The sequence below is a fragment of the Malaclemys terrapin genome, chromosome 9, assembly GCF_027887155.1.
Source record: "Malaclemys terrapin pileata isolate rMalTer1 chromosome 9, rMalTer1.hap1, whole genome shotgun sequence".
In the NCBI taxonomy this organism is placed as follows: domain Eukaryota; kingdom Metazoa; phylum Chordata; order Testudines; family Emydidae; genus Malaclemys; species Malaclemys terrapin.
In genome coordinates this window covers 82,490,666-82,518,461 of record NC_071513.1, presented here as the reverse complement: position 1 = coordinate 82,518,461, position 27,796 = coordinate 82,490,666, and the positions used below count along the sequence as shown (strand labels likewise).

The 27,796-nt window shown below is 41.3% G+C and overlaps 1 protein-coding gene across 1 annotated transcript in view; it reads right to left on the bottom strand.

Moving 5' to 3' along the window:
• The window catches only part of LEKR1 (leucine, glutamate and lysine rich 1), a 127,144-nt gene that overhangs the window by 56,540 nt on the left and 42,808 nt on the right, over positions 1–27,796 (bottom strand). Inside the window, exons 4-6 of the mRNA XM_054038917.1 lie at positions 24,118–24,237; positions 23,270–23,445; positions 7,262–7,447 (exon numbers count right to left, since the gene is read on the bottom strand). Coding sequence (XP_053894892.1) covers positions 7,262–7,447; positions 23,270–23,445; positions 24,118–24,237 — 482 coding nt within the window. The remainder of the gene's footprint in view (positions 1–7,261; positions 7,448–23,269; positions 23,446–24,117; positions 24,238–27,796) is intronic.

Sequence of the window (27,796 nt, the reverse complement as noted above, 5' to 3'; positions counted from 1 at the left end):
AATCCTTTAGCCCATGCAGCTCACTGTCTGTCTGGTCTGCAAACAGGGCTTGGCCATCGAAGGGGAGGTCCTGCATTGACTGCTGAGCCTCTGTTGACAGACCAGCGAGAAGCAGCCAGGATGGAAATGGCCGAAGCCATGGTGCGAGCCACAGAGTCCACCATGTCTGAAGTCATCTGGAGGGCCGCTCTGGCTGCAGTTGCGCCCTCCTCAAGGATTGCCCAGAATTCCTTCCTGGACCCTTCGGGAAGTGAAACCTCAAACTTGGCCATTGCCTGCCACATGTTATAGTCGTAGCGGCCAAGGAGAGCCTGGTGATTGGCCATTCTCAGTTGAAGGCTGGAAGACTAATAAATTTTTTGCCCAAACAAATCCAGTCTCTTTGAGTCTTTGTTTTTGGCCATAGCCCCGGATTGACCTGCCTCTCCTTCTGATTAACAGCCTCAACTACGAGGGAGTTTGGGGCTGGGTGCGTGTAGAGGTACTCGTTGCCTTTAGCTGGCACAAAGTATTTGCATTCAGCCCTTTTTGACATGGGGGGCAGGGAGGAGGGGGTTTGCCATAGGGCATTAGTAATTTTTGATACCCCTTCATGTAGGGGTAAAGCCACCCTGGCAGATGCTGTGGAGCAAAGGACATCCAACAGGGAGTCCGTTGGCAACTCTAGCTCCTCCACCTGGAGCCCCAGCTTGGAGGCAACTCTCTTCATTAGTTCCTGATGAGCCTTAGCATCATCTTGCGGAACTGGGTGAGGGGGACCAGTGATAGCTTCATCTGGTGACGATGAGGACGAAGCCAGTGCCATGGGATCTGCCATGTCCCCTGGTGGTCCAGTCTTCTGGGGCCTCCACTTCTGGTGGAGGGCGGGATGCTGAGGCCAATGGCCTGAGGCCCCCACGACTGACTGGGCTGGCGAAACCCCCACATGATCCAGGGGTACCAGGCAGCTGCCAGCCACTGGCCTTGGGGTCAGTTGCGGTGCCAACGATGCAGATGGTACCGCTGGTGGTGGGGCTTGTCCCACTGTCAAGACTCCAGCTCAGTTTTGGAGCCAGAGTGGTCTCTGCCAAGCGACCATGATCAGGCAGACCGGCGTTCCTTCTCTGTGCAGTGCCAGTCGCTACGCCTCGACATAGATCTGACCCACTGAGACGAGTCCCTCGTGCGGGAACTCTGGGACCTTCGGCATTTGGCGGATTGGCATTGGTAATCCATCAATCTATGCCTCACACTGCTCGACTGGTACATGGAACGGGACTAGAAGCTGGATTGGGCCAGTTGTTGGGAGGATCTCCCCAACCGCAGGGATCTGCATCTTGGTGACAGGCATCGGCTGGTTGGTGACTGGTGGCCATGTTCAAACGATGGTACGCATGACCGGTGCTGAGGCCTTGGAGACACGAAAGGCCAATCTCGATCCTCTTGCCGGGGGGCGCATGCCTGGGTAGGTCTGTACCAGGCATCTGGCGAGCCACACATTGAATCCCGCTGTCAGTGCTCAGGGTTCAGAGACTGAAGAGGGCTTAGTTGAGCCTCCTCCCTGCATCCGAGGCATGATGGTTCCAAGCAGGCAAGCATTGGTGGGACGTCTCCCCCGATGGTGAGTGATGCCGCTGAGGTGGGGACACACGGTAAGGTCCCAAGGTGGGTTTACCCTTGGCCTGAGGTACCAGAGCTGGTGTGGGCGGCACCGGTAGGGTCAGGATCTCCTTCGCTGCTTGCAGGGCCTCGGGTGTCGACGGGACATCTAGATGACAGAGGCCCTTGTCACTGTCCGTGGTGGCAGGGATGGTATGGACCACTCAACTTGAGCTGGGGTCCAACTCCCTGACAGAAGTGTAGAGCCGCCCAACACAGTTCTTGGCTCTCCTCCAGCCCTGTCCTTTCCCGTGCAAGAAGAGGGAGATGTTCCCGTTGTGGTTCTCTTCAGTTTCTTGGCCAGAACTGGGGAGGGGGATCGGTGCCAGCTCGAAGATGGCACCGGTGGGGCACTCCGCATTGATGCTGCAGTGCTCGGGGCCAAGTTGGACCTCTGCTCCTGTGCTGGGGTCAGCGCTGACTCCATCAGGAGTGCCCTGAGATGGATGTCTCTCTCCTTTTTTGTTTGGAGTTTAAAGGATTTACAGATATGACACTTTTCGCTTATGTGTCCTGTGCCTAGACCCTTTAAACAACTAGTGTGCAGATCACTGATGGGCTAGGCCACTTACAATGATCGCAGGGCTTAAAGCTTGGGGATCGGGGCATGCCCCATCCCTAGGCTGAGTTCCATCCGGGACCAACTAAATTAGAACTAATAATAAGGGAACTATTAATTATTTTACAACTATTGTACAGGAAACGTTTGGAAGAAACACTGAATGAAACGCAACGCTAGCTGAAGCAGCAGATGTTCCAGCACAGTCACTGGTGGCAAGAAGGAACTGAGGGTGGTGGGAGCTGGCGGCGCCCCTTATACCGCAGCATGTGCGCTCCACTCCAGGGGGCATCAGAGCCAGTCCCCTACAGATACCACTGAGGTGAAAACTTCCAGCACTGGTGCATGTGGCAAGCACACACACACCTAATATGGAATGGACATGAGCAAGCACTTGAAGAAGAACGGACTGTTACTATATGTCAGAAAAATGCCTACCACAATGGGAATCCAATCTCAGTTGGGACCTCTAGGTACTACTGCTAGTACAAATAAATAATAAATAATAATAATAATTATAAAATATTAAAGCCATCAACAGTGTACAGCACTGAGTAACAAAGCAAAAAGAATACTAGACTGCAGGATTATAAAATACAATTTTAAAAATCATGGTTTGGGTAAGCTAAGCCAGAGGTATATAGCAGTGCAGTTAGGATAAAAACAATTTTTGTGCCGAGGGCCAGAACAATGCCTAAATAGGGCTTAAGTGGGACCCAGTTGGTACACAGTCCTTGCACTGGCCCTTTTCACTGGGGTGAATGCAACCCTTAATTGACTCTAGTTTAACACACATTTTAGAACATTTTTTTAAGAAAGCCAACCTCATTATACTTAAGTAAAAATATGGATCCTTTGTCAGCTGCTGAAAATTCACAAATGAGGACTTTTAAAACCCATTTGATAATGTTATGCCTTTTATATCCCATCTGTCTTCCTTATGTATTTTGCCACTGTTTGGTCTTTTGACTCTCTCCATTTTTGTGTCTCCCTGCTGCTCAAAACTTTTTTCTCTCCTCATTCAAAGACTTTGTTCCCTCTCTCTTCTGCCCAGAATTCCTCTCTATTTCTCATGGTCATGCTGCCAATGAAGCCCAACCAACTAGTATGTTTGATTTTCCATTAATTTTCAAATTCTTGCTTGGAGAGCAACTTTCTCTGTTAGTTTCTTGGGGGCACTTACGTGGTGCTCAATGGATTTAGTGTCAGAGGAATCTAGCCTTTCCCTCTTATTTTTAACGAGAGCCGCAATGTGCTTAGATTAGATAGCCATAGAAGAAAATCAAAGAAAAGTTAATTTTAAAAGAAAGTTATCAAAGCAGGCTACTAAACAGTAACAACTGTCCTATGGCACCTGGGATCTTGAAGAGTTAAAAGGTTTTCCATGGAACATATGGTAAAGGGAGATAAGAAATATTGAAGTATTCTTTGCATTTCTCACAATAAATATTTGTTCAAGAGGAAAAACAGATATATTGATCTGAACCAAAAAAAGAGCTACATACATTTTCAAAGATATGGCTATGCCTAATGAAGGAAAGCACATTTGGTGCATCATTCATTGGAGACATTGTTTAAGAACAGTTCAGATTTGTAAAATTATTACCCTCATATTTGTTTTTAGATCACTGCCTGCAAAGCTCATCTTTCATGTGACTGCTTTCTTCATGCTATACCATGTTCAAATATGCTTGACATTCTGCATTTCTAAGCTGTTCTGTGTGCCTGACTCATTTTTCTTTTCCTTATTCTCTGTTGTCTTTTGAATTTGTGTACCTCCTACCCCCACATGAATGTCCAAGTGTGCCACTGTGCAGCAATACAAAACAAGCAGATACTTGAGAAATTACACAAGAGCACTGTAGTTCAATAATAATAATCACAGCCTACTGACAATTAAGGAACTTCATACAATTTCTTTGTGAAATGTGTGTAGTACTGTATTTTACATTCAAAAAGTGTTAAATTAATCCTAAAGTAGTGCATCAGTCAAAGGGGGCATGCAGAATCTAGACAAAATGCAGGTGTAACCATAATTTAACACAGAAAAAAAAATCTGTCTTTTAAAGTATTTATAACTCATTCATCATCGTGGTCTCCATCTTACAAAAATTGTACACATTTAACGCAGTTTTTAGTTCTCTGCTGCCAAGCATGACATTATGACTTTTTGTAACAAAACACATCATCCTCATCATGGGAAGGTTATGGAGGAGAAAACGGGTTTACATTTTGAATTTGGGTCATACTGTGTTCTTATGCTAGTGAGCTTGATAGCCAAGAGCCAGTGAGAAAGAAAGCTCTGACCCGCTCTACCATAATATTCATTATTTTTGTTGACAGTTCCCTGCCTGAAGAGTGCAGTTGTCACTGTACATCATCTAAAAGAGGAAGCAAATCTCTGAAATGATCTAGTCCCCTTTGACAACGTTAAAAATTAGATCCCAGACCATCCAGTTGATCTGGTATTCAATGGGGAGCCAATATAACTTCTAGAGCACAGGAGTGATGTGTTTGTGCTTATACTGATGAATGGGTAGGATGCTGCATTCTGGACAAGATGAAGATTTTATAGGGCCTTTATGCTCAGTTATTGTAACAGTCAAGCCTGGAAACTACAAATGCGTAGACCATTTTGGCTAGATCAGCATCTATTAAGAGTGGAAAAACCACCTTGTCAGCTGTATATGGAAGGAGGCATTTTTAGCAGTTAGGAATCAGTAGAACCTTAGTGGTCTAGGGGCAGATTATCTCCTATCCTCCTTGTTAAAATTAAGTTAACATGTTGGTTAATCCCTTGAACTCCCCTTCTTTCCCCCCCCCCCCACTAACATTAACTCCATCTTATTTGAGTTTTTGGTTAGCTTTCTCCTCTTTATCCAGGCCCTTCCGTCAGACAGATAAGAGATAGTAACGTTAGCTCTTGATGCAAAAAATATATATAGCAAATGCTGTCTGCATAGTGCTGGCATTTTAGTCCAGACCGTTTCCCAGGGTTTTACATATATATTAAAGAGGGGGAAAAGATAACAGTTTGTGAGGTTTCTGAAGGCAGAGATGTGTGTCTCTATTACAGTCCTTTAAGGATAGTTTGGGAAGAGGGACTTAAACCATAACAGTGCATTTATTTGCACCCAGTTAGGTCACCAAGATGAGTCAGTAGTGTCCAATGACTGACAATGACAAAGACTTCTGAGGTAAAAAAGGGAAAAACTCACTGTAACTGGGTGGCAGCATTTACCTGAACCCACACTAACCAGTTAGCAGTTGATGAGCCTACTGGATAGTGTTAAGTGTATTTTGCTATTTCATTGTTACATTACTCTACCCAGATGTAAGACAGTGGCTCTCTACGAGAAAGGATGTAAGATGTGAGCGCAGCAGTCCACAGGGAGGAATTCTGGGAGCAGCTAACCCTGAAGAAAAGGCTTGAACTGGATTTTGTGTTTCATTTAGTTTTAATTCACAAAATGAACATTAAACACCAAAAAAGGGAGAAGTATTAACCCTCTATGACTTGTGTGGACAGGGTCTCAAAGTCACTGGCTCATATTCACCATCCTCTGTATAGTGTTTGCCCACTTTGAGATCTTTTATGTGTTTTTGCATGCCAGGGCTTTTAAGAGTAAAAGAGTACCATGAATACCTAACAAAATAAAGATTGTTCTCACTAATATGGGATGACAAGTCAGTAAAAGCCATCTGTGCCCTACTATTTTTCAATCCCACATTAAATATTATCACTGATGTAGGCTTTGGAGTGAAATTCATTCAACACCGTTAACAATAAGAACTGCTGTTTTAGATTTGAAATTACATACTCTGCATGCGGCAGTTTGCTCTATAATAACACTGCCATTTGGATGAGTCAAAGCTGTATCTAGAATAGCACAATCTGTACATGTTCTAAACATATCAGTCTCCAGATGGAATTGTGAACACAATGTAAGCCTTGCTTAAAAATGGGCAGTGTTTTAATAGCTATTAAAATAGAAAAGTAATTAGTAACCATTTATTTTTAAAGAGTGACTGCCCCAAAGCTGGACAGCTTTTAGAGCATCTTGCTTAAAAAAAAAACTTTTTTATTAAACTTTTTCATCATATTTGGAAAGAAGACGGAGAAAAGAGCTTCTAGAATCCACAAAGAGAGAAGTGATATTCCTTACAGCAGGGATTGGTAACCTTTGGCATGTGGCCTGCCAGGGTAAGCACCCTGGTGAGCTGGGCCGGTTTGCTTACCTGCCGCCTCCGCAAATTTGGCCGATCGCGGCTCCCACTGGCCGCGGTTCGCCGTCCCAGCCCAATGGGGGCTGTGGGAAGCAGCGCGGGCCGAAGGATGTGCTGGCCGCTGCTTCCCGCCACCCCCATTGGCCTGGAACGGCGAACCGCGGCCAGTGGGAGCCGCGATCAGCCGAACCTGCAGATGCGGCAAGTAAACAAACCTGCCCAGCCCGCCAGGGTGCTTACCCTGGCGTGCTGCGTGCCAGAGGTTGCCGATCCCTACATTACAGTCTACTATGGGCCTCACAATGCAGATCTAATATACCTGTGCAGCATTGGCACACAGGTACTGCAGAAAACTGCAAGATTAATAGCCATACACAGACACTACTGAGCCCCTACATCAGCTTGTTATACTGTTCTACATGTAAACTTTACAACATTTAAATTTACATCAAAAATTAATAATTAAAAGTGAGAAATATATAAAGTTTATAAAGTTATACCTCCATTGTATTGTCTACAAGAAATCAACCATCTAACAATGGCTAGGGTAGTTAAAGACAGCTAATATTTATTTTAAAAATGCTTTCAAATTATTTGGAATCATCAAGTTTTGCAACAGTTAGCCCATGTAACTGTGTAATCTTACTACTGATGCCCTCAACCCTTCTCCTCTCCGTCCCCCTACTGTTTGTTTCACTCACGTGTGTCTTGTTTCAAATTAGATTGTAAGCTCTTTGGGCAGGGACCATGGGATATGAGTAAAGTTTAGAAAGTAGTTTGATTTTCCATTTCATTGCACCTAGTGATTTGCTTAAGACACAAAAAACTCTCTCTCACCTAATGTTTCCTTCTGTAATTCATGACATCTGTTTTGTAATTCATTCTCTTGTTGGAGTGAAGTCTGAAGCTGCTGACTTTTCAGCTCAACTGCATCGGACACCAACTTCAAATGTTTCACCTCCTCCTGGAGGGACACTTTATCCCTCTGGAATTCTGCCAGCCTTTGATTCAGTCTGGATACTTCTGAGGAAAAAATTATGTAAAATGTTAATAAATTTACATTCTAAAATACAAAGGCACTGCCATAATCCCAATGCCTGTCTTTTGTTAAGAACTCTTCATATTTGCATGAATCTGTAATTTTACTTAAGGTACAAAGCCATTGTAAGATATTTACATCAGCACTGCATCTTTCTGCTGAAAACACAGACAGATGAAAGAGGTGGCTTTTCCAATGCATTTACACTCAGGCAACTTGCACTAGGTTGTTGAAATATTAAGCATGAAATGCAATGTGAGTGATCCTTCTTTTTAAATGAATAAGCATAGGGATTTATGCATACAAGTTCCATTAATACTAACCTTTTATCTTTAACATCCCTGAGCAGTAAGATGAAAATAAACTCCTAAAAGCTCACTAACAATGGTCACGTTGGGGGTTGTTTTTTGTTTGGGGGGGAGTGGGGGGTTGGTCAGCTATTGATGGATATTAGAGGACAAAGAATACAAGTTTTAATAAATAATAATGTAGAATTTCTCTTAGATCTCAAAATAAAATTCATATGGACTTATTAGAAAGACACACACACACACACACACACACACACACACACACACACACATTAACACCAGTATAGTAAAAATACATCTGAATTTCCATAACCTCAAATTTCCAAACATATTTCCAAGATGAAACTTACCATGCAAGGTCCCACTCTGAGATTAAATGTTTTCTTTTTCAAATATTCAGGATAAACTTCTCAATTTCTCAGTTCAGTATATTTAACACTACATTACATGGTACCAGTCCTAAAACAGTATCTATATGGGTAGTCTTAGGCCTGCATGTAGTCCCACTGAATTCAATAGGGTTCCATGCAGGCTAAGGGTCTCACCTGTAGTAGATTGGAGCTCATAAGTTTAAATAAAATAAAGTTCATTTGTTATTATATATTTTTATGTCCATTAACTCAAAATTGTCTGTTATGTGAAAAAGAAAACATTAACAAAACTATTTCATTATTCACTTTTAATATTTGAATGAAGTGATCCAGATAATTAACTATCAAAGATAACTATTGAACAAGTGCAATAATTTTTAGGATTTTATTTATATCTAAAACACATGTTAAAAGTATAAATCCTTAAAATTCTAAGGAGACAATGTGGCTTTAAAAAAGTATATTGTTTTGCCTGATGGTTGTTGAACTGACTTATACCTCTGAAGATGGCTTTGTTGCGGGGCACCCAAAAGTCTGATCAATTTCAGGCAACTAGCACAGAATGCAGCAAACTGATTATTGCTGAGGGTGGACAGAGCAGATTCTGCCCACCTATTGCAGCTTTGACTTCAGTGAGAGATATTCCGGCATATACTGAGGCTGAATTCAGTCCACGGTATTTTCCCACCCCAGTAAACCTGAACCTTACCTATGTATTCAAAACAAAATTCAACAATGAGCAACAGGGGTTTATTTGCACCCAAACCTTTCTAGTCTTCGAAGCCTCAGACCCAAATCAAATCTGGAAGGGTTCATAGAGCTTTAGTGGAGACATCCATGGAACTAGCCATTTTTAAAGCATATTTTAAAAACTTAGTTCAGACAGTCTGAGAATAATATCAGATTTTATTTTTCATTTAATTACTCGTTTTAATTATTGCTATTGAAGAATCATATGCTATGTCTTCACCACAAAAAGATGGGTTTTTTTTTTACTGTGGGATAACTAATGCATATTAACTATACTGTTGTAAGAGCCAAGTGGAAACAAGGCACAGGTCATGTTTACCACAAGGTAAATAGGCCAGGTCAACTACAAGTAGGGGAATAGTACTGACCTCACCTCACTACCTCACAATAACAACTACAGTCCCTTGTCTCCCCTGGGATTTTACCACAAGATAGCTAACATACACTAGTTCTCCCATAGTAAAAACATATCTTTTGTGATACTTTTAGTCTTTATTTGTTTTATTGGATGATGGTTATGACACGTTCAGTAGTTAGGTGGTATATTATATTTCTTATTATGTTTATTACAGAAGTTTAGTCTCATTCTTTAGTACTACAAATAATACGAGTTTTTATCAGTTTTCCCTAGTTGCATGCATCTGGGTGCCAAGAGAGATTACATCCCAACCAGAATGCCCCTGCAAGGTTAAAGGGTATATACTGTTGCCTGTTTGGCTAGTTTAGCATGTCAAGTATTTAAGAATGCAATGGCACTAGTCAATAAAATGACTTTTATGTCAACATGCTTGTATCTTTTCCAGGACACTAAAATAGTATGTTTTTTGAAGTATGTTCTAGTACACAGAAAAAAAATGTGATTTCAGCACAAACATTCTTTCATATAATCATACCATTTAACTAGTAAATAAGATAACAAATATATTTGAAACATGAAATTGGGTTAAAACAAGCTATTTATTTACTGTCCTTGGTTTCCAAAGTATTTCCTCTAGGAACAAGACTCCTAGAGCCATGAAAAATATTTTGTGATATGCTGTTTTAGTCCAACAACCTTTACTTATTCATATTATTAATTATTATTATTATTTATATAACAATAGCGCCCAGGGGCACCAATTAGGAGCAGGGCCCATTGTGTTGGACATCGGACACAAACAAACCAAAAGAAAGGCTCAAAGAGCTTACAGTCTTAGGCCTCAATCCTAAAATTGTTCTGTGCAGGAGCAAGATCCAACCACACCACATGAAAGAAGTTGTAGGCTTAGGCCCCAAATAAGGGCATGAGGCACCAAGTGAATGTAGAATACAACACAGGGTAGAGGAGAGCAGGCAGATAAGGATGAGAGGAAGAGAAACATAAGGTTGCCTATATTAGCTGAGTGTAGGTTGAATAGTTTGAAAAAATAGTTGATTAACTATATACAAAGCTTTGTACTTATTTTATAAGGTTACATCTGAGCAGAAAGATCCTAATGACCTCTTGCTGAAGACATTTAAAACTAGACAAGACAAAAACCAAGTAAATACATTGTAGGGGACAAACTTATACTGGCAGGGGAATGAACTATGTCTTTTTTTTATCTATGAGTCTATGAAATATATGTATTAAAACCTTACCCTGACAAACTTTTAGACTATGACTGTGTCTAATCCTGCATTCCTTGGGCACCCAAAACTCCAACTAATTTCACTGTTTACTTTAAAGTCAGGAAAAAGAGGTTCTTCCATTACATAAAAAATATTAGTTCTGAAATGTAGCGCACCCTCTTTTAATACACCAATCTGTATCTATGGATAACAAGAATGTTTGTTTTGGGAGAACAAGATTCACTTTTGAGATATGCTTATTTTTGGACTTGCAGCAGTCGGTGTTCAGTTGCGTTTGTACTATTTTTGTTCGTATTACTAGTTACAATGTTCCTGACATTGAGATTAAGTCTCATTTGTGTCTGTCAAACCAACAACTGCATAATTCTTGATGTTGCCCACAGGCAGATTTTTAATAGTTTATGCAGGCAAGTACTTCCATTAACTATGCCTTATCCTAATTGTTATCTTAATACTTATTAATACTGATGTATTGACAAAGGCATTGCACAGTACTCAAAAAAAGTGATTAAAATGTAGGTTACCACTTGACATTAATCATCCAGGTCTGAATAATTCCATGCACAATCATTTTAAAAGGTTTTTAAGACTGTCATGTATAAACTAGTCCAGGACATCGTGGCTCAAGAGCAGCATTTCATAAACCCTATTTTTACATCTATGACATTGTGACGTTATTGATATAATCTGGGACCATATAGATCATTGTTGCAATCAAGGTCCGGTAGTGGCATGCAAATTTTGTATAAAGGGGGTCAAATGGGGTGTCTAAGACAAGGTTATGGTTTACTGGTTATGATTATGCTGTCTATATGTGTGTATCAATTTTGTAGTTGAAGTTATAAATATTGGCTCTATACTGTCTGTATTTCAAACTTATGCTATGCTGCTGGGTGACATCCCAGGCAAACTGGTGTTAGCTCTGCCTAGCCTGCTTGATGGCCCATTAAGGACCATCAGCTATATAATGGACCCATTGAGAGAAGGCAAATATGCCTTGAGACTCAGCAAAGTATGCAGGAACTTGCCCATGTGAATCCAGACTCCATTTTGCTGTAATTTTCCACAGTAAGAACAAAGAGGTGTTCTTACACCTGGAAAAGACTATATAAGGCTAATGCCTCATCTCCATCTTGTCTTCAATCCTGCTTCATACCTCTGGAGGAACTTTGCTACAAGCTGAAGCTTTGAACAAAGGACTGAGGACCCATCCCAGCGGGGGATGTATTCCAGAGACTTGATTTGAACCTGCAGTTTATTCCATCGCCGCTGCAAGCCTGAACCAAGAACTTTGCCATTACTGTATGTAATTGATTCCATTTAACCAATTCTAACTCTCATCTCTATCTTTTTCCTTTTATGAATAAACCTTTAGATTTTAGATTCTGAAGGATTGGCAACAGCGTGATTTGTGGGTAAGATCTGATTTGTATATTGACCTGGGTCTGGGGCTTGGTCCTTTGGGATCAGGAGAACCTTTTTCTTTTACTGGGGTATTGGTTTTCATAACCATTTGTCCCCATAACGAGTGGCACTGGTGGTAATACTGGGAAACTGGAGTGTCTAAGGAGATTGCTTGTGAGACTTGTGGTTAGCCAGTGGGGTGAGACCGAAGTCCTCTTAGTCTGGCTGGTTTGGTTTGCCTTAGAGGTGGAAAAAACCCCAGCCTTGGGCTGTAACTGCCCTATTTGAGCAATTTGTCCTGAGTTGGCACTCTCAGTTGGGTTCCGCCAGAACCGCATTGTCACAGACATAGAAGACAAGTTCTCCAAAGACTATTCTTGAAAGCTACAACAAAAAAGTAGCACTATAAGTGATCCAAACACTGTATACTTTTAAACTAAACTAAAAATAATAATTTACTAAATCCTAACACTGATCCCAGAGAGAGTTAAGGCTACATGACAAGGCAAACTTGCAAAAATAACAAAAACATAGCAGACTGGGAACTGATGAATGATTATGGGCAAGGGATTTTGAGCCAAAATGCTGGATTTCAGGGATGTGTACGCACAAGTATAGTAGTTCACTACTTTGAAAGGACACGTGGTGTGCAGTGCAGGACACAACACCTATAGAGGGGACCTTCAACAGGCCATATCATTAACCTTAAAAATAAATCATTCTAGATATTATTTTCTTGGAATTTAATTAATGCAAAGGCTCTTGGAATGAAAATTACTAACAAGCAAACAGGTAGGATACTTCTGTAAATGTATAAGTGTCTTCTAGGTCACTTCTACCGGAATAATAGTTGAATGGAAAGACAGTGTCTCATGAGTAATTCTTACATCATGCTACAGGACAATAAAACAAAGCTGAGATGTTATAGCTGGGCACCTGAAACATTACGGAGGCATCCTCTTGTTTCAAGAGAGGAAGCATACATATTTAAGAATATTACAAATTAATAAAACAGTACTTCAGAAAAGAACAGCTGGCACATTGTGAATACTTTTAAATACCATAAATTATTCAGACATATGACTACATATTCTCTTTATTTTCATAGGAATAACAAAGGGGAGAAAATACAGTGCCTGTTTCTAGAGTTATTAATGTCCTCGGTTTGTGACATCATAATAATTTCAATAGCAATCAATCAACTGTAATGTCACAAACAACGGATTGTGAAATAAGGCAGGAAATATGCAAGAAGAGTGGAACCCTTAGTGCCATGCACTACACTTAGTCTTCATCTTGTTAAAAGATTGGTTCATGGTTCAAAAGGCAACACATAAACATTAAATCTATTATTCTAGCAAAAGTGAATAGTAAAAGAAAGCAACGTGCTTGTAATACTTGTCTTCAGATGGTTACAGTACTCACTCCTTGGTGCCTGCTCCCTGCATGTAACTGGGGTCAGAACATTCTGAGCTCAGTGTTCTGAGTTAATATACACCTCAGTGCATGATGCATGCCTACACTCACTTCTGAGGCATAACAGCATAACAAGCATAACTAACTGCCTCAACTACTAGTTCCTATTATAGTGCAAAACATTTAAAACTATCCTAATTCAGCAGAGAAAGTGGGTGAGTGGTAATCTATTATAATAATTATTACCTTCCGAGAACAAGAACTGCGGGTAGATAATTTCCTTTTTTCCAAAGTTAAACAATCTAACAAAGCCACATGTACATTTTAAAGTGACTAAGAAGTCATTCGGATACCTTTGAAAACTCAATAATTAACCCAATGAGAAAAATTGTACCTGATCATTGTTTCTGTGACTGTTTGGGTTATGCCTCTTTCTAAGCAAAATTTCAAAGGTAGTTCAAATTTATTTATCAGCAACAGGGCTTGGCCACACCCCTTCCACCACAAGAATACTTCCACGGATTATTGAAACAGTTACATTTACATTAATGAAAAATACCTAAAGCAACCACTTATTTAACTTCTAGTAACTATCTGCTTCATGCCTAGTAGTGATTATTTTAGAATCACCCAGAGAAATCCAGGTTGCATCGACTGAGGAAGAAGTCCATCCCAGAAATGTAATGTTCAAGAAACCAAATTTTCATTCCGGATCCTGAGCTTGCCCACTCAGAGCTAGGTATGAACATAGTGAGCAATAAGGATCAATAGGACAGGTAATAAGTCACAGGATAAAATTTCTTCTTCCATGAAAACAGTAATTTTGGAACAGCCTGAAGTGCATCTTCCTGCCAAAGGATGGTTCCGTGGAAAATTGAAGGTCAGGCCTACAGTGTTGAAGGATGATCCAGTGGTAAACTGGAAGATTTTCTCAGTGGTAGAAGTCACCCTTTTGATTCAGAAAACTGACCCAGTACAGGATGAGTTTACCTGCAGCTGAATATGCTTCAATGAAGCAGTGGTTGATGTGCCTTGGTATGAAGCATTTGGATGCAATCAGGCAGAACCATCTTGGGTTAAAGGGAATTAACCAGGATGATGTTTTTCTGAACAGGTCAATCCCATCAAGCTTTTCTTTTTTTTTTAATGCTGTTCTCACATCCAACATGTGCCACATTTTTTTCTTTTGGGTATTCAGGATTTGGACACAATGATGGAAAAATGATTTCCTATGAAGTTGGAAAGGTGAATTATGTGGTAGGGGTGCTAGCCTGGGTCTTGAGAGACCTAGATTCAATTCTGTCCTCTGCCACAGGCTTCCTGGGTATCCTTGGGCAAGTCACTTTGGACCAGATTTGTAAAGGTGTTTAAGCAGATAAAGATCCAGATAGGTGCCCAGTGGAATTTTCAGAAGCACCTAAATGCCTAACTACCATTGAAATCAATGCAAGTTAGGTGTTGAGGCACTTTTGAAAATTCTACTAGATGCCTAGCTCCATCTTCAGGTACTTAAATACCTTTAAAATATGGCCCATAGTATCTTGTTGCCTCAGTTACTCATCTTTAAAATAGGGTTAATTGCACTTCCCTACTAAACAGGGAAGTTGTGAAGATAGTAAGATCCTCAGATACTATAATAATGGGAGCTACATAAATATATTAGATAGATAGGATCAGCCTCAGTTATGAATGACTCCAAAGCAAGGAGCGTGTCCTTTCCCTCTTGTAAGATGAAGTAAAAATCATGGTCCTTTTAGAGCAGAGATATCAGAGACCTCTTTGCCATGTAATTGTACATGTGCTGATAGAAAAGAAATACAGGGAAGTAGATGTCATTGTTTCAAACACATGGACTGTGAGAACTGATAGCATGTAGTTATGCCCCAACTAGGAAACGTAGGTCTAACTTGGTTTGGATAGGCATACCACGCTAAAAAAAGGGTAGATATCTTCTGGTGATCTATAAGAGACCTAGATAACTTTACATTTATAATGCTGTTTAATGCTGAAAATATGTAATGTGATAGTTGGAGGTCTTAGGCACAAGTCTATGCTATACCATAGAAAAACCAAGAGAGTTGGAATGCCTGACTTCCTGGGAATTAATCTCTTTGTCCCAACATGAGCGTGAGAATTCAGTCTGCATTTCTGTGTTGGCTGAATGGGGAAAAAAACTTATGGGATACATGAAGAATACCTATTATTTCAGAAAAATATCCCATCTTAGTTAGGATCTGATGGACAAGCTATTAGATTCAGGTAAGGAGACATTATTTACCTTGTACAGTAACTGGACTTCCTCAAAATGCATGTCTCTATGAGTGCCAGCAGTGCCTGTTCATCTTGCACACGTGCCCTACACAGCCTCATGCCTCATACCAAGGACATATAGGGCTCTGAAGGCGAACCACCCTCAGTTCCTTCTCTATTACAAGGTCCCAAGAAGATGAGACTCTGAAGCAGAGGGGAGACAGGCAGGTAGCAGAGCACGCATAGAGGCACACATCTCAAAGAAATCCAATTACTATACAAGTAACTTTTTTTTTTTTTTTTGAGTAATGTCCCTGTGTGTGCTCCACTTGAGATGACTCCCTAGCAGTATCCCCTGAAGGAGGTGGGGGCTTCAGAAATCGGTCAGGCTGTCCATAGAACTAGAGCCAAAGGCAACATCTGCCCAGGAAGCATCAACCAAGGCACAGTGTCTCAAGGAAGTGTGACTCAAAGACCATGTAGTAGCCCTTCGTGTTTCCATAACAGACGCAGCCTTTAGCAAGGCCAGAGATGTGGGGTACAATCTTGTAGAATGGGCAATGACCTTAGGGAGGTAGGATACATTAACAGCTGTATAACAGTCTCTAAGTGGGTTTCTGGTTCATGAGGCTTGGGCAAGAAGAGCAGGAGATAAACTGATTGATATGAAAATTCAAAGTAATCTTGGGTAAAAACATTGATGTGGTTAAAGAGGAACTATCTTTGAAAAAGTCGGTATTGGAAGGTCAGCCCTTAAAGCTCCCAGTTCTACATTCCTTCAGGCACAGATAACAGCCACTATGAATGTCATTTTCATGGAGAGGTTGAGAAGTGAGGAGGTTAACAACAGTTCAAAGGGTGGCTTCATCAAAGCACTGACAGACAAATTCAAGTCCCAGATAGGAGTAGGGTGTCTAAGGCCTGGTCCCCACTAAGTCCCCAAATCGGACTAAGGTACGCAAATTCAGCTACGTTAATAACGTAGCTGAATTCGAAGTACCTTAGTCCGAACTTACCGCGGTCCAGACGCGGCAGGAAGTCTCCCCCCGTCGATACCGCGTACTCCTCTCGGCGAGCTGGAGTACCGGCGCCGACTGTGAGCACTTCCGGGATCGATCTGGGATCGATTTATCGCGTCTTAACCAGACGCGATAAATCGATCCCAGAACATCGATGGCGTGCCGCCGGACCAGCCGGTAAGTGAAGACTAGGCCTAACATTCAGGAAGAGGTTTGACAGACCCTTTATAAATCTCAGTGTTGCAGGGTGAGTGAATACTGAGAAGCCTTGTACCAGAGAATGGAATGCTGTGATGGCAACTAGGTGTGCTTTAATGGAACTCAAAGAAAATCCTGCTTTCATCACAGTAAGTAAGTATTCTAACACCTCAGAGATAGGAGAGTCAACAGGAGAGGGTCACAAGTACTCCTGTTCTTTTTGAGGATACAGACTAACACGGCTGCTACCCTGAAACTATGGTGAGTACATCAATGGTAAAAACCTTTTTCGTTTCTGGGAGAGGAGAGTCTGTTTGCTGAGAAGACAGTGGTCTCTGGAAAAGTTCTACTAGGTCAAGAACCACAGCCTAATTCAAGGTGGCCAGTATTACTGCTGCCTTCTCCTTTTTGATCTTTTGAAATACTCTTCCTAGTAGTTGCAGAGGAAAAAAACCTCCAGATTTGGCCATTTGGAAACTAGTGAGTCTATTTCCACTGAACTCTGGTCTGCTTCCTTTATGAACAAACACCTTGGTTTTGCACTGCTGAAAACAAATAAGTCACTTGATGGTAGCCTAGCTTCCTTATTTGAACTGGAAAGCTTCCTGGTTCAGGAACTACTCTGCTTATCCGGAAATACCCTTAAAGGACTCTAAAATGATGTTCTTCATAGGAAAGACTTGATATTGCTTCTGTCTTTAGACATGAGAATTTAGTCACAACCTGTTGGTTTATATATGTTATATTTGCAGTATTTTTTTATTATAACAGGACATGCTCTTAAGGATCCTAGACTAGTTCTCAGGTTCTGGCAAAATCAGCGCTTTGTAGCCTCTCTGTGCTTGATCATGTGCTCTATGTGTTGTGATTTCCAGGTAGTCAAAACTGGGAAAAAACACAAGGATCTAAGTTGTGAAGGGAATGCACTACTCAAATAGTTATTTACTTTTCCATGCATTTACTATGGTAAGACCCGGAAGAAATCTCGAAGTTCTCACATGCAGTTTTGTCCAGAGAATGATCTAATGCAAGAGACTAGTAGACCTAAGAAATGCAGGTAAACCCAGATAGAGGACATCCTGTTCAGATAGATGACACTGCAGAGATCAGCGTTTGGACATTGTTGAATATTTCCTGAAGGAGGAAGTTTCTGGCTCTCCTTGTAACTCTTAGGCAGACAATCTTCTGGAGGTGGTGTCACAGACCTCTTCTTCAGCTTATTGCAAAAGCATGTGCCTGGAGCATGGTGAGAAGTCTCTGATTTGCATCCTGTGTGCATTTCTTGGGAAAAGTGGACTTGAAATTTGGAAAGGGGAATTCTGGTCAGAAAGGTGCCTTTTGCTGTTCCAGTGAAAATCCACTGAAATTTGTCCAAGTTATAAGCCACTGAAAATCACTGTTTACATGCACTAACTAGAGATTTTAGAGTCTAGCAGCAAAACTATCTGAACATTTCTTCTGTGCCTAGTATACTCCACCCTCACAGAGCTCTGTACCACCAACAATAAGCAGGATGACCAGATATCAAGTGTAAAAAATCAGAACATGGGGTGTGTGTGTGTGGGGGGGGGTAATAGGAGCCTATATAAGAAAAAGCCCCCAAAATCGGGACTGTCCCTATAAAATTGGGTCATCTGGTCACCCTAACAATAAGTATGCTCAGCCTGGGGCCCAGCAGGACTTTCTTGCAACTGATCCTTCATGCTGCTGGGGAAAATGTAGTGCTGGACACCAAAAGCAGAGAGGCTTTTTCTCCTGTGCTGTCAGTGATCCCTTCTAGCTAATGATAAGGGGTAAGATGTAGGAAAGGAAATGTGAGAGGGACAAACACGGGGATAGAGGGGGAAAGGGACAAATTAGTAAGGACAGGAGCAGAGGGGGACAGAAACAGGGAGAACAGACAGAAGACAACAGGTTGGGGGAGTGAGGGCTGCATTCTAGTGTTAGAGGCAGAAAGGTCTATGTACATGCTCCCTTCCAGAACCTGGAAGTGAATTCAGGATTCCTGAGTTCAAATATCCTTCTGGTGTCTAGCAAATAACAGTAAAATCTACTGGTAAAATGTATGTCTCGTCCCCCATTAGTGGCTGGCCCACATAGGGGATAAAAGGCTAATATTGCTACAGTTGCTCCACTGGATACAGTGGTAGAGGTCTGTGCAATGGTTCTAAATGTCCCGGCTCTGCTGATGATCCATGTGGGGGCCATCATGATTCCATATGATGGAATTTGTGTCTTTTCGGTTTACTTTTTCAAAATGTAAGAAATTACATACAACCCCCCCACCCCCATTTTAAAAGAATGTTAAGGTTGCAAAGTCAGACACTCAAAAAGTAGAAAATGCCAGAATGAATACTGCCTCATGGAACCTTAATTAGGCCCATTCAGTGCACATTAGAACAGTGTTCAAGGGTGTGTCATGAGTGAGGCTTTTGTCTGTAGATCCTCTGCCTCATTTGTTGCAGAAGCTGGAAGGTGTATAGTGATTGAGGTAGAGAAGTGCAGGAAGAAAAAGGATGGTCTTGTGGTTAAGGCAGTTGAATGCTATCCTGGAGAATTGGATTCTATTCCTGCTTCTGCTACAGAGTTCCTATGCGATGCTAGTTAAATCACTCAAACCAAAATTTTCACAGGTAGCCACTAACTGCGTGTTCCTCATTTTCTGGTTGCCCAACTTGAGACACAGTCTTATTCACAGAAGTATTGAGCGCTCACAATTGCAACTGAAGTAATGGACAACCTTAATCTGGCATTTCTTAACTTTTGAGTGTTTGACTTTGCAACCCTAACATTCTTTTAATATTTATTATATTTGTATGTAATATAAATAAGAGTAGGATTTCACAATTACTTCTTGCTTCCCAGTACAGTGCCAAAGGTAAACTTAGTTCTGCCTCTGTATTGTGGGGGGAGGGGATACAGGAGTAGTCAATAGGCGGACCACAGGCGCTTTCGAATAGACTGCAACATCTTTTTATGTACTTATTATCATCATTATTGTTATTACGGTGTGAAAAATGTTTCACTGGAGTTTGGACCTTGAGTACATCCTGACAAAGAAATTTGGACCATGATAAAAAATAATTGACTACCCGAGGGGCGATAGATGAGATGACTTCAAGGTCCTTTCCAATCCTGCACTTCTAGGATTCTCAGATTCTCTAACACTAGCCATCTTGAATGAGTATGACACCATAGGAAGACAGAGATATGGCAAATTAAAATATCTTCAAATATTAGGATCTTAGGCTAAAGCACACATATTGCCTGTGCTTCAATCTGCCCTTAATGACTGAAGAGCTGATCCTATAACCAAACATTTCACAATTAAATATGCTATTAGAATATCTTTTAGCAATTCTCTGTTCCATCTTGAAAAGCCTTTTCTTAAATGCCAAGCATTTTACATGCTGTGTGAAGTGATGTTATAATGGGCTTCATAATTTAAAAGGAAGCCAGATTGCCCCCATCTTGCTTTGTGCACTGTTTGTAAATTGCAAGAAGCATTCCTTATAATAAACAGTGAATTGTATTTGAAAATGAAGATTTTAATTAAAATCTTAAGCTTCCTGCTGGTAGCTACTATCTTGCTGCAAATTAACTTTGTCTGTGACAGCAGGCTCAGAAAAATGATCGCAGAAAATTTTCACTGCCCCCGTGTGAACTGTCAGACTGGTGCACAGAACAAAATATAGTTTTCTTTTAAGTAGTATTGCATAATGGCTTTAAGACAATTTTATGATTAGGACATACTATGAAAGGAAAAGGTACAAGAAAATATTCCACATTTTCATTTTGACCAATTTAACTCTGTTTGGTTGAATGAAGGATGAGGAAGATGCCTGTAGCTAATCAAATAAGTAGAATTCTGCAGGATATTAAAAAACAAGGGGTATCTTGCCTTATGAGTAGATATGTTTTCCCTAGTATCATTCTTACTTATTCTACTGTGGTTACTAAGGTCCTACCACTCAACAAAATAAGAGCGCTATACCCTTACATGTATTTGGTTTGTTTACTTTGATGCCAGTAGTACTTCTCTATCTTAATTGTTAACTTGTATTTTATTTTTGGAATTGGTAAATAAAGTTTCATGTTTAAAAAGCATTGGCATCAAAAGTAGTTTCTTTTGTTAAGTACTCATTTATCTCAGTTGCCTGTTGAATTATGTAACTTAATTTTTCAAAGTGAGAGCTGAAAGATTGAAATCAGAGAGCATTCAAAATAGGTTATGAATTACAAAATGTGTATAGCAAAGCACAGCTCAAATGAAAGTACATGCACATGTTGACAATGAGGTGCACTGTAGTTATTTTTTAAAATCTTGAATCTACGGTATCTAGTTACTCAGATAACAATTCACACTCCAAAAATCAAAAATAATTTCATAGCGTGTGTGTGTGTGTGTGTGTGTGTGTGTGTGTGTGTGTGTGTGTGTGTGTGTGTGTGTGTGTTCAAGAAGGAAAGGTTAAAAGTGTGCCTAATTTTGTACTTCTGCCCTGTGGTGAAAGATTACAAACATTTCTTTACCGACTACTCAAAAAGGCAGGCCCAGAAAGCCACATTCAGCAATATCTGTACATTTAGCAGGACAGCTACTTTATTAATTACATTGAAGTCCATGCTTTGAAGACCAAAATCTGTAGAACAAATTATGGTAAATACAGCTAGAAAAATGTAGCATGTCAGACCCAGGAGGTATAAATTGCTTTTTGTGAATTACAAAAATGTATGTTACAACATATCTGTTTATTCCCTACTCAAGTTTTAGATTAATTGAAAATGCTATATGAAATGAGGACAGTACGTTTTAAATATAGTTTCCTATAACATATTTGACATTTTCAAAACTAACTACGAAATACTTCTTATACTTGCTATTATCAGCCTTACTACGCTGTTTACATGCTTTATATTCATATAGCAGTTTTTGAGTTCTATAATTCTATTTTTATTTAAACATACAAGTGAATTTAGGGCTTGTTTGAGGACCTTACAGAAAGTACAAGTAATGCAAACTGGCCCCAGACTCCTGCGCATACACCACTACCCTGTTCTGTAAAAAGCAGGTCAAATTTTGCTAGTAACACTCAAAATTCTTGGTTTATTACCTTTAGGGGTTTGCGGGTAAATTCAGCTTCCATTCAACCCTGGCCTTGCTAAATTATGGACAAGAGTGCCAGCTCCAATAGTGGGGAGTGTGGCAATAGCGGTGACGCAGATATCTGTCCCATTAGTAACCGGACTTAGCTCAACTCCTTTCACATAGGCCACAAAGACCCAACATATATTTCAGGCACTTCTGCCCTAGGCCAAATTAAGATCCACAACTGAAAATCTATCACATCACATATCCCATGAGCAATCCCAGTTCCCTATCTTCTGTAATTTTAGTTTACAGTTTTATACTCATAATCCAAAAATTACAATCTTACCAAATAAGTAGTATACAGCTCAAAAGTATTCATGTATTTTTTTTTCCACTGTATAAAACAGTGTATTTTTGTGAGCTGTGGTTTTAATTTTTTTTTTTTTTTTTTTTGCTATTCTTTTCCTCTTTTACAACTGGCGATGATCCCATAAAGTTTTCCTGTTTCTTCGGTTCAATTTCAGGCTGAAACGTGGGGTTCGACACTGGCACTGTCTCTTTTGCAAAATAAGTGTAAATGGGTCATCTCTTCTGAACACAATCAGGGACCCAAAAACAATTTGGGCTTCTTGGTGGCTTGTAAAAGGACATGGCCACAGTGTCTAGGTTCCCAATTTTAAATCCACTGCTCACAAAAATACACGGTTTTATACACACGGTCAGATACTCGTTGGCTAGAGTTTTTCAAATAATCCGCTCTGCAATAGTGCATTTCTGGAAGGAGATGGTGGCTCTTATTTTAAAATCTTGGTATGTTAGCATTGGTTCAAAAGAAAGCATTCTATGATGTAGCTCTAGAACAGCTTCTGATTGCTCCAGCATAGTTTCCTCCTAAAGCTCGCCACCCAGAACAGCTATCATTTCACTATCGGCAGCCCTGCGGTAGGATGCTTCGCTCTGCATGTGTTCAGTGACACAGACTCTTGTTGCTTTATTTTTTCTCTAAAGCCCTTTCTTCTTTGCCATGTGCTTATTTTTCCCTCTCTTTGTTTTCTTTCATAACTTCTTTACTCTTTCAAACTTTTTTTAAAACCCTCTCTCCTTAATAAACCAACCAATCTTTATTTTTTTTAAAACTCCTTTCTTTAAAATTCTCACAAAACCCAGCTAAGCATGTCAAAACACAAGCACACAACCTTTCCCATCCAAAAGTAAAAGAAGAATAAAAAAAATCAAAATGGCGGATGGTGCCAAACGTGTACATGACCAAAAATGGAGGGCAGGACGTAAGCCATAAACAGGACATGGAAACCTGTCAAAGAATACATGGTGATGAGTACTATCGAACCGTATACTACTCAAATATTATTGCAAGTTGATGATTTACCTGTCGATGCGTCTTTGCTTATAGTTTTTATTTGTAGAACAATCTCTTCTCTCAGTACAGTCCAGTTGTCTATCTTATTAGATGCAATTTCTTTAATACTGACTAGCTCTCTTCTAATAAAGGGAAGTAATGAAAGAGTCTTGCTTAGAGTTATCCGATGGTTCTCCAATCTTTTTCTGCAAAAACAGAAAAATATTTACAAGAACAATATTTTCTTTAAAAAGCAAATAAAAATGTCTGAGAAGATATTTTCAAATTGTGGCTTTACCAAGAAAAACTGCTAATAACTTTTTCTTCCATCATATTTTGTTACAATTATTCAATATATTCAATATGTTTAAACATTTAACATGGCCTTCCCAACACATCAAAATATTTCTCCCTCCCTTATTTATGTAAAATTGAAGACAAATTTTGATTGGACAAATGGATGTTCAGTGATTCTTTTTCATGGCTTTAGAATATAAAGAAAAAGTTTTCAGTTGATATATATTTGTGCACCAGCTAAAAGTCCTCCTTTGCAACCAGGGATAAGAAATACAGTATTGCAGCTGCATTCCACGCGCTACTATATCACAAGAACTTTAACTCTGTTGATAATTTATTATTGAGATTAACAACAAAATTGCCAACAATATAACTGGAAAATGACCAAATTGTATTTATTAACACAATATCATTTTACTATGTTCTGAAAAACAAACATTGAAATGTTTCCAAACTTTTTTTCATTTGCCATCTTTTTCTTGTCATTCTATAATTCTATCAAGCAAGTCCTGTTAACTGATTGTACTATACATTTTTTCACAGGAGAAAGATCTACCATATTGCCCTTTAGGAATTCTTACCTGAACAGTTGTAACTTTTTATATGCAACTTCCTTCTCTTCTTGGAAGCATCTCAAGGCCTCATTCAGATTTTGTAGTTCATTTTGTTTGTCTTTCAACTGCACAGTTAGGTTATTTATTCTACATATATGTAAATAAAAAAGTTATATAGTGTTACTATTTGCACAACTAAAAATCCACAGATTCTACTTCTTGCAGTAGTTTTGAGTGTCAATTTTTTAATGCTAGAAATTTTACTCTTTAGGACTAGAGACATGGTATGCTTAAGTGGAACATCTCCAGCTGGTGAACGTACTTCCTCTTACTGTTCACCAGAGTCTACTGACTTTTAAGGCATGGGGCATTTGCTTGACTATGGATTATTTCTGTATTACTGTTATGATTAGCTATAACTATATAGGGAGATGAATTATATGTCCTGCCAATTGTGGGTAAGAGATGTAATCAGTTAAAAGTTGGCCTAAGCATTAATTGTAGTCTGCAAATATGGCGATTGCAACAGAAATTCAAACAAACAGTGGCAATCACCCTGTGTAGGTCACAAATTAAAAAAATCACTGTCTTTGTAAGATTCAATTTTTATTAAACAGCAATACACAGATTAACATTTCTTAAATGGGACATGACAGTGAGCAGCACTCTCTGAAGTGAGGATCTCACAGCTGCATGCAAGTCCAGCTGTCATTATGGAAAGTGTCCCTGGGGTGGAGTGCAAAGGGTACTGGCACCGTTTTCCACAGACAGGGGCAACCAAAGCTGAAATCACACTACTCATGGTAACCAAAGATGCAAGAGTGCATCTCCTGTATGCATGCAGCTTCAGACCTGGTCCGTATGCTGCTCGCCTGTATGCTGCTTTGGTTCCTCCAGAAGTAATGGCTGATTGGCGCGGCAAAGTTTCCTACAATGGGGGAAGAAATAAAGCAGCTCTGCCAAGGAACCTTCAGCTGAGGATTGTAGAGTATCTGCAGGAAAGTTTTCCTAGAGATCTCTATGGAGGATTCCCGGGAGATCTCTGTGTGCATTAACAAACTTTTCCCCAGGGTCCCCATTGAATAGCTGCACAGGGGAATGCAAAGCAGATGTGAAAAGCACCTGGTATTGTTAATCTCCATCCCTTCTCCCACGTGCACCATGTAACAAAATAAAGGACAGCTCTACCTCATGTAATTGCGCACTATCAAAGATGATACAGTTACCAGAGCTCCCCTTTTCTGCTTCAGACATGCCAGAGCCGGACTGCTGGAACTAGCTAGACTCCTCTGGAGTCAAAAAGAGGTCCTGGCTCGCCATGCCACCGGACGAGCCTGTCACCTGTCCACATCCTACTCCAACTTGACCTTCTCATCCACCACTTCATTCTCCACTGTCCCATTGCCTCCAGTCCCCCCAAAGCTCTCATGGGGTTCTTGGTGGTGGAGGTGGGGTTGCTGCTGAGGATAGTGTGCAGCTCCTTGTAGAAGCAGCATGTTTTTGGTGCCACACCAGAGCAACGGTTGGCATCTCTTGCCTCAACTCCTTTATCTTAGCATGGCACGGCTGTGTGTCGCTTTTGTGCTCCTGCTCATGGCACGGATGAGAAATCTGCTCGTAGGTGTCAAAGTTTCTACAGCTGGATCGGAGCTGCGACTGCACATCCTCCTCTCCCCACAAACCCAACACATTCAACAACTCCAGTGTACTCCACGCTGGAGCACATTTGCTGCAGAAAGCCAGAATGGTCAGCTGTGAAGATGCAATGTGAGCTGTGCAGGCTGAGCAAACAGGAAGTGAAATTTCAAAAATTCCCAGGCCTTTAAAGGGACAGGGGTGCATGCTGTGTACCTGGCTGCAGTGCAGCGGAGTAGAAACTAGAGCGGTCATGATGGGCATTATGAGACACCTCCTGGAGGCCACTTAGGGAGACAAAGCATAGTATCTACACAGACACTGCGTTGCTCTAACTTTGTCGCAAAAACCTTTATGCCACTCGTTGAGGTGGTTTTATTATGTCGGCTTAGCAGGAAAGTTAAATCAGCGAGCGGAGCCTTGGTGTGCATACTCCTCCACTGTTGTGTCGAAGAAACCTGACTTTGTCGACAAAACTGTGTAGTGTAGACCAGGCTTAAAAGAGCTCATATGCAGGTGGGAGATATAGCGTTGATAGGGTTACCATACGTCCGGATTTTCCCGGACATGTCCGGCTTTTTGGGCTCCAAATCCCCGTCCGGGGGGAAATCCCAAAAAGCCGGACATGTCCGGGAAAATCGGGACATGCGGGGCCGGCCGTGCGGGTGCTGGGCCGGCGGTGCGGTGCCGGGCCGGGGGCTCAGGGGCCGGCGGAGCGGTGCCGGGCCGGGGGCTCGGGGGCCGGGCCGGCGGAGCGGGGCCGGGGGCTCGAGGGCCGGGCCAGCGGTGCCAGGGCCGGGACAGCGGTACGGTGCCGAGGGCCGGGCTGGGGACCGGCGGTGCGGTGCCGGGGGTGTTCGGCCGGGGGCCGGGCTGGGGACCGGCGGTGCGGTGCCAGGGGTGCTCGGCCGGGGGCCCGGGGGCCGGCAGTGCTGGGCGGGCCGGGGGTGCTCAGCTGGGCCTGAGCCGACCCAGGCTGGAAACGCCGGGGGGGGCCAGCCTGGGTCGCGCCTCCTCCCCCCACACCTGCCCTTACCTGCTTCAGGCTTCCCGCGAATCAAATGTTCGCGGGAAGCAGGGGAGGGGGCGGAGACTTTGGGGGAGGGGCGGAGTTGGGGCGTGGGCGGGGCTGGGGGCGGAGCCGGGGCCCCGTGGAGTGTCCTCCTTTCGGAGGCACAAAATATGGTAACCCTAAGCGTTGACCTTGTCTAGCTACATCGTGATAAACATCACTGCCTGTGCCTTGTTGCTGCTAGGATTTTACAGTGAGATAATTAACACGAGTTAGTTATTTCGCTGTAAAAACCAATACCTTTTTTGGCAATGAAGACACAGCTGAAACAGAATAAAAACACCCAAAGAAAAGCCTTGAAGTGCTCCCCAAATATCATGAATAAAATTTAAAAATAAAAAAATAAAATAAAATAAAAATATATGGAGATATACTTATCTCACAGAACTGGAAAGGACCTCAAAAGATCATCGAGTCCAGTCCCCTGCCTTCACTAGCAGAACCAAGTACTGATTTTTGCCCCAGATCCCTAAGTGGCCCCCTCAAGGATTGAACTCACAACCCTGGGTTTAGCAGGCCAATGCTCAAACCATTGAGCTATCCCTCCCCTCAATTTGAAATGAGAGTGGGCAAAAGTGGCAGAGATGAAGGGAGGAAATGACAAATGAGGTAAATAATACCAAAGTGGAGCAGGGGAAATAAGGCAAAAACCCAAACAACAAGCTGGAACTGTGTCAAACACAAGGCTTCAACATATCTCCCCCTCTATGTGCTCCTATGCCTATACCCTGGGGAGGACAAGGAATAGCTGCCTCTGTGGCAACAACCACCATCTTAGCATTCCAGAACCTTCCAGGATCCTTAGCTTCATTTTGCATCTAGCTAGGTCTAAAAGATCAGAACCAACTTACTTGTTAAATATATTTTTTTCCAAAATGTTCAGTCTCTTTTACTAACAACTCAGAATAAATATTAGTATTCCTCTACGTTACATTCTTTAGTCCTTATATATTCAGTACTGCACAGAATTTGAACACTGCTAATAATACTGTTAAAATC